Below are 11,014 nucleotides of genomic sequence, written 5' to 3' on the forward strand. Positions count from 1 at the left end.
TGCCTGGCCCTCGCAGACAGCCAGTCAGGACGCGATGCCTGGCCCTCGCAGACAGCCAGTCAGGACGCGAGCGTTTCTAAGAAGCTTGGTTTGTTTGGGGGAGGGGAGGGTTGCCAGTGCCCATTCCTCAACAAGTCTGTCGTCTTGTTCTAGAAGTTTCCCGCTTCATGGAAATGAAGTCCCCATCGTTCCAGAGAGGGTCCTGGTGGGCCTGGTGGAGGCTGAGCGGGGGGCTGGGGTAGGTGGCGGGACCGCTCACTTCGCGGCACAGGCCTCGTGGCGTAGGACTGGGCACACGCGGGCAGTAAAGCAGAGAGAGGGCACGCACACGCGTGGTGACTTCGTGCGGGGACTCGTTGAGACCCAGAGCCCTGGGGGGAGGGGGTCACAGGCTCTGGGGGGCCCCGACCCCTGGGACGCGGTGGTTGGGTTCAGGGGTACCTCTTCCTCCTGAGCTTTGTCACTTGGGAGCCCGGGCCTCTGGAGCATCTGGAGGTGGCTTAGCTGAGGGCGTGTGCCACTCCAGGCCTCTCTGGTCCAGGACAGCCGCCAGCTCTTGGGTCCCCCCGCCAGGGCGTGAGGTGCAGTGCCGCCACCACCTGACCCTCCGAGGCCCCGCTGGGGTCTGGGTGTGGGACGTGCAGGCGGGCTCAGACTCAGTGGGTGGGCACGTTGGGGGCTCCAGACGCGGAGTGAGGATGGACCTGAAGCCCGGCCACCGGCAGTAAAGCAATCGAGGGACGTCGGGGGAGGGGTGGCGGGCTGGCCGCCGGAGCAAGGAGGTCTCAGAGGGAGAAGCAGGAGGCCAGTGGCGTTCACAGGCCCACCCCAGTCTCCCTCTGCCCAGGACGGCGGGCCGCGCAGCCAGCCCCCCGTCCGGCAGGTAGCCCTGCAGGATAGAAGAGAGACGCAATGCTCATTTTACTGAAACAGTACTTGGAGGATTTTCCGACATCCCTGGAAGTAGAGACAACAGCAGCAGTTGCCAACCTTTTGCCAAACCTGCTCCATTGAACCCGGAATGTTCTGCTGATTATTTGAAATAAATCCCAGGCTTCGTGATACTCCATCCCCAAATGCTCCGGACGCATCTCTTGAAAGAGAATATTTTCTTAAATAGCCACGATGCCATTTGTACACCAACAGAATTAACAATTTCTTGATATTATTATTTTATTTTTTTAATTTATTTTTATTTTTTTTTGCGGTACACGGGCCTCTCACTGCTGTGGCCTCTCCCGTCGCGTAGCACAGGCTCCGGACGCGCAGGCCCAGCGGCCATGGCTCACGGGCCCAGCCGCTCCGCGGCATGTGGGATCTTCCCGGACCGGGGCACGAACCCGCGTCCCCTGCATCGGCAGGCGGACTCTCAGCCACTGCGCCACCGGGGAAGCCCCTCTTGATATTATTTAATATTCGCTTGATATTTAAATTTCCCAGTTGTTTCAGAAATGTCTGTTTATAGCTGTTTTGTAAGAATAAGGACCCAAATAGCATCCCCGCGTTGTGTTTTGTCACCTGGTCCCTAAACCTCTTAGGATCAGAACCAGCCTCTGCGCAGCCTGCACGGCCTCAGGTCACAGAGGCCTCAGACCAGGTGGCGTAAACGACAGAAACCTGTTTTCTCGCAGTCCGGAGGCTAGAGGTCTGAGATCCCAGGGTCAGTGGGGCCGTTCCTCCTGAGGCCTCTCTCCTCGGCGTGTACTTGGCCATCTTCTCCCCTTGAACTCACGTGGCCAGCCCTCTGTGCAGATCTGTGTCTGAGCGCCTCTTGTTATGTGGACCCCAGTCCCGCCGGATCAGGATCCACCCTAATGACCTCATTTTAACTTAATCACCTCTTAGAAGGCCCAGCTCTAACTACAGTCACGTTGTGAGGCCCTGGGGGTTTGGGCTCCAACATAAGAATTTGGGGACACATGCGGCTCCTGACACCCCTCCCCTTTTTCATGCCAGTGGCTCGCTGAGGCCAGTGTATCCACTGTCCCACTGGCAGCCCCACACTCTAGGATCCCGTTTCCTCCCAGCATCACCTAAATTGGCTCTCACCCCACACTTCCCTGTCCCGGAAGTTGGCGGGACCGCCCAGTCACTCCACTCAGCCTTCTGGGTGGGACAGCATCACACGTACCGCAGGGCTGGCCCTGGGCGTGTCCGTCACCGGACGCCACGTCTGGGCCCTACTTCTAGTGGTGCGAGATTGGCCCATGGGTTCAGGTGGGCAGTGCTGGAAGCCCACGTCCAGCGGGTGGGCTGCAGCTGGGGGGCTAGTGGGCGACTTTGAGAGCACATTCGATCCGTTTCTAGCGCCTTTGTCGTCTAGGTTAGTGATGCTGTCGGGACTTTTCTTCTGGAGCTTGAACTTAAGCCGAAGGTGGTTTGTTCCTTTCTATTCTTTATCATGAACTTGGCGGGGAGCTTGCAAGGAGCAGGCAGGTGATTTGGATAATCACATGCGGAAAAGGACCCCTACAGCCCTTGCAAGGTGGGCTTGGCTCTTCACTCCTGTCCCCACGTGCAGGCTCCTTCGACAGAACCCTGATCCTTTAACAGCGCCGCCAAGGTCAGACGGCACGCCATGGCTGAGCCTGTGGGCTCCGACCACCCTGGGGGAGCCTCCCAGCCACAGACGGTCTAGATGAATGAGAAGCAGTGCTTGCTCAGAGCAGAGGTGGGCACGCTTCCTGTACAGGGCCAGGTAGTGAGTGTCTCTGGCTTTGGAGCACGAACGCAGCTACAGACGTTATGTAGCAGAGGAGCCCGGCTGTGCTCTGCGTGGCCCAGGGCCCTCCTTTGCTGACCCCGGGCTTCGAGGGTCCTTGGCCTGGGGGTGGGGAGGCGGTTACCCTAGGACCCCTACCAGGGTTTTATTAGCCGTGTGACTGGCGTGTTTCCAAGCCTCTACAAGGCCCCGTTTCCTCCTCTGCAAAGTGAGCAGAGATAACAGCCGAGGTGTTGAGGACGCGAGGATGCGGGTGTTGGCTCGGGGTCCCAAGCCCAGAGCCTGCACGGGGCAGGCACACCGCCTCCTGAGGCGGGGGCTGCTGAGTGGTGTGGCGGGCCCCGCCCTGGTCCCCTGGCACCACCCCGTCTATACCCTGGAAGGCTGCCTCGTAGAGCTGGGAGGGGTCAGGCTGTCCTGCTGTCCTCAGAGAGGGGCCTGCAGGTGGCGCAGTCGAGGCCCTGAGAGTCACGGGTTCTGGAGCTGAGCCTGACGGTAGCGGAGGGAGGCCGGCCCGCCCCACGCTCCTCTAGAACAACCTCATTTTTCTCCAGCTCACAAAGGAAACACGTGGTCGTAATAGTCCAAAAACACGAGCGTAGAATTTGGAAAGAAGGGTCCCCCATGACCATTCCCAGCATTACCACGTTAATGTGACTTGACTTGAAGTTGGGGAGCTTGGTCCCAGGTTTACAGGCCTTTCCAGTTTCGAAGGACTCGGTCTACAGCTGGGAGAGGGGCTGTTGGGAGGAAGACCCTTCCGGACGGTCACGCTCCCGGCAAGGACCAGCTCCAGTGCCGTCGCGCTGTCAGTGTCTAAAGATTCCGCACTTTGGAAAACCACCCGGTAAAGCCTGGACGTCAGGAGACACGCTCCTCAGCCTGCCACCCCAAGGAGGCCACCGCGTGTGACTGCTCGCACACGGGCCCCTCCCAGCACGCTCTGCTCCAGGCCCTGCTTCTCTCTGTAGACAGCGAGCACGTCTTCATGGATCTGGGGCAGAAGCTCAGCAAATACTTCTCAAAGGACTGGAAGAGAGAAAGGCATAGAGTGAGCCAAACTGCCAGGCGGGGGAGGGCAGGGGGGAGGGGCCCGGGAGGCCCAGCTGCTGGCCCCCGCCCCAGGTCCCGGCGTGGAGTCTGCCGGGCGCAGGGAAGCCAGCCCTGTGGGTGCAGGTGCAACGCCCTCCAGTGTTCTGGACATTTGCCCCGCAGTACAGACCTGAGCTGTGGCCTCGGGCTGGGTCTGAAGCGATGCAGATGGTGCTCCCCCCTGAGCACCAGCCGGGGTCAGCCCCCTCCCCCCAGGTCTCAGCACCGCTTTCTCTCCACCCTTCCAGCCCCAGGGAAGCGGCAGGCCCGGGGCCCCCTTCGTGGCCTTCCTCAGGGTGCAGTACTACGTGGAAAACGGAAGGCTTATCAGGTAAAGTCGCTCGCTGGTTCTCTGGCACGTTCCCGGAAGGGTGACCACCTGTCAGGATGCGGTATCGCTGTTGCTTGGGGGGCAGAGGCGCAGCCATTCTTTTTAATTAACCAACATGTAAAGACTAGGGCAGAAACGAAAGTGTTTCGAACACAGGTATTTTATGCCCTAGGGTGGGGTTTCCCAGGTGTGTGCTGGAGGGTCTGCGGATTCCTCTGTAAGCGGGGCCTCCTCCTGCTCTGGTCTGCGCGCCCAGCTGCTGGTGCCCCATCCGGGTGGGAAAGGGCCCCAGGCTGGCACACCTGCAGGGCCTCCTTCTGAGTTCCTGGGCCTACTTTCCCGAGAGAACCCCACCAGAGCATGTGGGAAAATACAGATGCTGGGGCGCCCCCAGAGCGGGGGCGGGTAAGCGGGGCCCGTGTCCCAGGAGCCCCCTGAGCAGGTGCAAGTGGGCCGGGGTCCCCACAAGCCTCCCCAGGCAGAGAGCTGGTGGGGGGGAAGGTTCTGGAAAAGTCTCGGAGGGGCGAACAGGCAGGTTGCGGGGAGGGAGCGTGGCTGCCCCGTGCTGTGGGGCCAGTCGCTGGTGGTAGTGTTAGAAGATCTGAACTTGTTCTTCCCAGGGGCCCTGCTCCCTGTGTGTGTTGGGAAATTAGCAGAAGAAAGGGGCCTGTCTCTTAGGAGGCGGCTATAAACCAGGTCGGCCAGTCCTGGGTCCCAGGAGCCCTGCCCAAAGTCAGGCTCACCTGGCTTCTCAGCAGCAGGGGGGCGGCAGCACGTCCACCTGTACCTCCCCCGCTTCGGGGCCCTGAGGGTCCTGGGGCCCTGGGGCAACGAGACGGGGCGTGGCGGGCGGGGAGCGGTGACTGGCGGGGTGGGAGGCCGCAGGCTGCAGGGGGACGGCGCTCCCGAGCCCGCTCGCCCGCCAGGGACAGGACGGCCAGGCACCTGTACTACTGCCACCTGAAGGAGCGGGTGCTGCGGTCCCAGTGCGCCCACCGGGAGGAGGCCTACTTTCTGCTGGCTGCCTACGGGCTGCAGGCCGACCTGGGCAATTTCCGCGAGCCAGCACACTCGGGCCGCTACTTTGAGCCGCAGGCCTACTTCCCACAGTGGGTGAGGCCCCTCTCTCCATCCTGGCCGCCACCCCCAGGGGCGGGGGGGGGACCCCGGGCTGGAGGGGGAGCAGGCTGGACAGATGGCTGGCGGCTCCCTCCTCAGATCATCACCAAGAGGGGCAGTGCCTACATCCTCAGGCACGCGCCCACCCTGCACCGTGAGCAGGGGGGCCTGAGCCCCAAGGAGGCCGTGCTGCGCTTCATCCGGGAGGCCTGCCGGCTGGAGGACGTGCCCGTCCATTTCTTCAGGCTGTACAAGGTCCAGCTGCGGGGACGCCGGGTGGGGGAGGGCGGCTCAGGCCTGGGACGCACCTCCCCAAGGGTCCACAGGGCGGCCGGGACCCCGACCCAGGACAGGAGGGCCAGAGTCCCCACGGCTGTCCTAGGGCCGGGACCCCCAGCCACCATCAGAGGGGAAATGGGAGGAGGCCCGGGGACCCCACCTCAGCCCTCAGGCACCCCTGGTCCACCAGCGAGGGTCTGCGAGGGGGCCACAACCCCAGGCCAGGGGCTCTAGACCTTGCCAACGTCTGTGTCCTCTTAGGATAAGAAGGAGGACCGACCTACCGTTGTCCTGGGACTGACCCTCAGAGGGGTGCAGGTCTATCAGGTGACCGGCAGTGGCTCTCCTCCCCATCCCCCTCCTCTTTCTCCTTAACGGCCCCTCCCCTCCCCCACGGGGGCTGGTCTTGCTGCTTCCCTCTGGCTGGCCCTGTGCACGCGGCCCTGCTGTCTTGCAGGAGGTGAACCGCGCTCCGCAGCTGCTCTACGACTTCCCCTGGCGCCACATCGGGAAGCTGGCCTTTCTGGTGCGTGTCTGATGGGGTCGGGGCTGGGGTCGGGGGTGTCTTAGCCCCCAGGAGCCCAGAGGAGCCTGGCAGACGCTTGTCCTTCAGGACGTTGACCAGGCATGTCATGGCCCACGAGGTGCAGGCACAGCCCGAGGCCTGGGGAGTGTCCCGCATGGAGACGGCCCCGCCCCCTGGAAGTGCCCTTCTGCCGGGCTGGGTGTCCTGGCTCTCGTCACCAGGAGGACTTCTGGCCCCTGGGTGGGGACAATAAAGGGGGGCGAGGAGGAGGCCGCAGATGCGCTCCATCCAGACGCCCTGGGCCGGGCTTGGCGCTGGGCAGGTGGCAGGGACGGTGGGTCCTGGGTGCAGGCTGAACTCGAGGGCCCAACACGGCCGTGGGCCCACAGGGTCCACCTCCCCCGGCCCAGCGCGGTGGGCGCCGGGTCACAGCTGCCCTGAGGCCCCTCCCCCACCCGCACCCCCAGGAGAAATCTGGTGGCAGGACAGAAACAGGGGAGCCCCCAGCAGAGGGCCTGGCTGATGCTGTTCTCTGGCTTTCTTGGTATGTCACATCGCGTCTCTTCTCTGCTCAGGGCAAGAGGTTTGAGCTCTGGCCGGACGGGCTGCCCGCGGCCCGGAAGCTGGTGTACCGCACGGGCTGTTCCTGGCGCTCCCGCCACCTGCTGCACCTGCTCAGTAGCAGCCACCAGCTGCACCTGACCCTGCAGCCCGCGCTGCAGCGGCTGCGGCAGCTGGAGGAGGCCCAAGGTGGGGCCGTCCCCTCCGCGCCCACCCCTCCTCTGCGGTCTAGGTCGGACACCGGGCGCGGCAACCCGCGTCGCACCCTGTTTTCCCAGAGGGGGGCTTGGCAAGGGGGTGGTGGCGACCCCACTCCTCCAGCTCTCCTGGGGCCTGATTCTGAAGATGGGGGCCGGGGGGGAAGTGAGGCAAGGGCTGCAGTAACCCCCACGCGGTTCCTGGAGGCCCTGGCAGTGCACGCATGTGTGTGTGAGCGTGGAGTGCCTGTGTGCACATGTGTGTGTGAGCACGGAGTGCCTATGTGCACATGTGTGTGTGAGCACGGAGTGCCTGTGTGCACACGTGTGTGTGAGCATGGCGTGCCTATGTGCACATGTGTGTGTGAGCGTGGAGTGCCTATGTGCACACGTGTGTGTGAGCGTGGAGTGCCTATGTGCACATGTGTGTGTGAGCATGGAGTGCCCGTGTGCACATGTGTGCACACCTGCTTGCGGGGGCTGCTTGGGGCCCCTCGCCCTGAGACCTGGGAGCCCCAGGGCCGTGAGCACACGGGCGAGTGTTAGGAGCTTACCGGCTGCCTGGGCTTTGACAGCGGACACTCGGGCCCCTGACCTCTGGGTGGCAGTTCCCTCCCCCGACTCTGCATCTTCCTGGGCCTGGCGGTGGGCTGCACCCCTGGGCCTCTGTCGGCCACCTGCGGCTCCATCTCCAGCGCTCCTCCCCCTCCCCCCGCACAGAGAAGAAGTGCTACCGGGAGTCCTGCGTCAGCGACGTGCTAGAGCTGGACCTGGACCTGGACCTGGCCAGCAGGGCGTCCCCCGGCTCCCCTGGCAGCGGGGACAATAGGGACGGAGGCTGGCGTCCCCCGCACCGCCTCTCGCTCCTCTCGTCTGGCAGCCACTGCAGCTCCCGCTCGTCGGGCATCGAGGCCGACTCCCAGCTGGCGGAGCCCGTGGAGCCCGGGGAGATGTCGGTGGATGAGCCCGTCGTCGGGGCTGCCGCGCTCCACGGGGAGGAGCCGCCCAGCAGCTCCAGGACCAGCCAGAGCAGCCGTGGCACAGTTGGTGGTGGCAGCGGTGGGCCTGAGGGCGACACCCGGGACCAGGGGGAAGGTGAGTGTGCTGCTTGGCTAGATGCCGGCTGGGTCATCGCTGTCGGTGCCGGGAGAGGCTGGGGTGCTCGTCACCCTGATTCTGGGGACCTTGTTACACAGGGGCCCCTCCACCACAGGGCCTGGGAGCAGAGAAGGGAAGACAGGGCCCTCCCTGCAAGACGCGGTGGGTGGTGGTCCTTCAATCCCCCTGCAGCTGGTAACTCCTAGGGAGCCTGGCCTGGCCAGCGTCCCTCATGTAAGATCCCATCAGAAAGCATTCAGCCACGTTTCTCTCTTGCTACCCACGGGGTCAGTAGAAGTCACATGACAGTTGGCCACTTATGAGCCATTCTAGGACCAAGCACCCACCCGGCTTAGCAGGAGCTCCTTGTCCCCAGGGATGCTTCTGCAGTAGGTCTGGGAGTGGGGGCCCTGAAGTGGTTCCTTGTCACCCCAGGAAGGTTACGCAGGCTCTGCTATTCTCTGAGCACCTGCAGCGTCTTTGAGAGTGGATGCAATGGGTAATCGTGGGGACCAGCCTCAGGGCCTGGCCACCCAGGTCCACCTAGAGTCACCCAAGGTTATGCAGGGTCACCCAGCATCACCCACGTCCACCCAGAGTCATTCAGGGTTACCCAAGGTCACCCAGAATCATTCAGGGTCACCCAGTGCTACCCAGGGTCGCCTAGAGTCACCCAAGATCACCTAGGGCCAACCAGAGTCATTCAGGGTTACCCAAGGTCAGCCAAGATCACACAGTGTCAGGTGGTTTTGGTCAACCTGCCGTGTCCACCTGTACATTCTGAGCGATAAAGGACAGATCGGTCTCCAGCTCTGAGGTTTTGCCCAAGTGTGTGGTCTGCAATCTGGAATGAGCAATAATAATGATAAGATGCTGTTTGCCCAGTAAGCACCTGCTTTGATTAGACATCAGAGCACTTGGACAACTAAAGCAGCCCAGTGCGGAAGGACAGGGCAGTGTGAGCTGGGGGGGGGGGGGGGCGGGGGGGGGGGGGGGTCCTGGGGGACCATGCAGGGAGAAGGCTGGGATAGGCGGAGACCACCTAAGGGGAGGAGCCCAGGTCGCCCACAGAAACCATCGCTCCTCGAAAGGGCTCCGACACCTCACGTGGAGAAGACACGTGATAGTCTGGGGTTCCAGATGACCTGCAGGGAGGAGGCCAAGGTCACAGCCCACCTCTCTGTGACCCCGAGGCCTGAGAGGAGGGGTGCGGGAACCATAGAGGCACCCAGTCTCATCTCAGAGTTTGGGGCCCTGGGGTGGGCTGCCCTCTGCAGGGAGCAGGCGGGTGTCCCCGGGCCCTGCTCACGTGCCCTCGCCCTCCTCGCAGCCTCTCCCCAGCAGCCCTTGGCCGCGGTGCGGGTAACGCTGGTGAGCACGAGGGGCCCGAGCGCTGAGGCCCTGCACCAGGTAGGTCCCCACGTGGGCCAGGTGGCCTCTCCCTGTTCTGCATCGCGCCTCGTCAGGTCAGGGGCCCTAGGCCCACCCGAGGGTCCCCGGGAGACTCGTTGGGCAGTGGGGGACCGCTGAGGCTTTAGGGAGCGAGGCGGGTCGGGAGCTGGGTCCTCCGCGGCTGAGAGCTGAGAGTTCGGCCTGCCGTGTGGTGCGGCCCCCGGCCCCGCCCCCGCCCCCTTCCCAGGCGGTGGGCGGTGTGAACAAGGCCCGCACAGGTCGGGCCCCAGGAGTGCGGGGCTCTGGGGGGCTGCGCCCCGGCCCCCAGGAGCAGGAGGGGGGCCAAAGCCAGTGGCCCTGGGAGGTGGAGCAGAGGAAGCGGGGGCTGGAGGCGCCGGGCCTTGCTTAGGGCGGACCTGGGGGAGCCCCAGTGGGCGGGTGGTGACCCTGGAAAGAGAGTGAATGTTAGGGTGCGATTTGACTCAGAGGGAGGCGGGCGGGCGGGGGCCCGGCAGGAGGTGGGAGTTCAGCGGGGGCGGGGGCGGGAGGGGGAGAGAAGGGAGGGGAGGGTGAGGCGGCTGCAGGACGGCCTCCTGGTTTCTCCCTGCAGGTGCCGGAGGCCCGGGCGGCAGCCGGCCCCGCGGCCCCGCACTGCCGCAGCGTGGACGAGGCGCGCCCCGCCCCGCGCCCCGCCCCGCGCCGCGCCCCGCGCCCCGCCCCGCGCAGCTGCCCCCTCCGCCGCGCGCTGGACCCCGGGCCGAGGAGGTCCGTGAACTCCCGCTCCCTGGACCTGCTCGGAGAAGACCACCACCCTGAGGAGTTTGTGGTGTAGACGCCTCGGGGTACCGCTTCACCCCCGCAGGGCCCCGTCCGCGCCGCACGGCTCCGCCCACTTGGGACTCTGTCCCTGCAGCGCCGCTCCATCCACGCGGGGCTCCGTCCATCTCTCCGTCCACGTCTCGCCGGCCCTCTCTGCCCTGGAGGCTCCCACCTACCACCGCCAGGCTGAACGGGGCCTCTGGCACCGCCCCTTTTACCTGGCGGCTTTGCACCTTCACCTGTCTGAGGGGTGGAGCCAGCTCTGTCAGGCCTGGAGGTGCCCACGAGGTCTCACTTTCCCTGCTGCTCGGACTATGGCCGGTCCGAGCATCCTTCGAGGTCCGCGGCTCCAGTCTCTGCGCAGTGGCGCGTGGGCCGCGCTGCCTCTAACGCTCGAGGGAAGGTGTCTCAGCTCAGGGGTCCCCAACCGCCCGGCCGCGGCCTGTTTGGGGCCGGGCCGCACAGCATGCCCTCCGGAGCTCGCATTACCGCCTGAACCATCATTCCTCCCACCCCCACCCGCCACCCCGCCTGTGGAAAGATTGTCTTCCACCAAACCGGTCCCTCATGCCAAAAAGTTTGGGGACCAATGTCCTAGCTGCTCTCGGACATTGGAGAGACCTCTGGGGTTCCCCTGCCACCAACTCCTCGATGGATGGTGAGACCAAGAACAGCAAGCTTCCCGGGAGTCCTTGAGCTCACGGTCACCGTCGTTGTCACTGCACTGGCCACAGGTTCCCCAGACCACCCTCTCTGCAGCCCCTGCTGTTCACAGCCCTGGGCCCACTGGACAGAGGTGCCTCTGTGAGCCGTGGGCCCAGCTGCGTCACCCCAGACCCTCAGCAGAGCCCACCTTGTCCGCCGTGTGTACACAGAGG

At 64.5% G+C, this 11,014-nt stretch overlaps 1 protein-coding gene across 1 annotated transcript in view; it reads left to right on the forward strand.

Moving 5' to 3' along the window:
* FRMD1 (FERM domain containing 1) overlaps nucleotides 1-9,726 on the forward strand; it is a 15,756-nt gene extending 6,030 nt beyond the window's left edge. The window contains exons 3-11 of the mRNA XM_027080366.1: nucleotides 3,694-3,773; nucleotides 4,069-4,145; nucleotides 5,072-5,258; nucleotides 5,364-5,519; nucleotides 5,805-5,870; nucleotides 6,645-6,819; nucleotides 7,548-7,922; nucleotides 9,256-9,335; nucleotides 9,565-9,726. Coding sequence (XP_026936167.1) covers nucleotides 3,694-3,773; nucleotides 4,069-4,145; nucleotides 5,072-5,258; nucleotides 5,364-5,519; nucleotides 5,805-5,870; nucleotides 6,645-6,819; nucleotides 7,548-7,922; nucleotides 9,256-9,335; nucleotides 9,565-9,726 — 1,358 coding nt within the window. The remainder of the gene's footprint in view (nucleotides 1-3,693; nucleotides 3,774-4,068; nucleotides 4,146-5,071; nucleotides 5,259-5,363; nucleotides 5,520-5,804; nucleotides 5,871-6,644; nucleotides 6,820-7,547; nucleotides 7,923-9,255; nucleotides 9,336-9,564) is intronic.
* The last annotated feature ends 1,288 nt before the right edge of the window (nucleotides 9,727-11,014 follow it).

This window comes from Aethalodelphis obliquidens, unplaced genomic scaffold (assembly GCF_003676395.1).
Source record: "Aethalodelphis obliquidens isolate GAN/ISIS:26980383/991018 unplaced genomic scaffold, ASM367639v1 scaffold3, whole genome shotgun sequence".
NCBI lineage: Eukaryota > Metazoa > Chordata > Mammalia > Artiodactyla > Delphinidae > Aethalodelphis > Aethalodelphis obliquidens.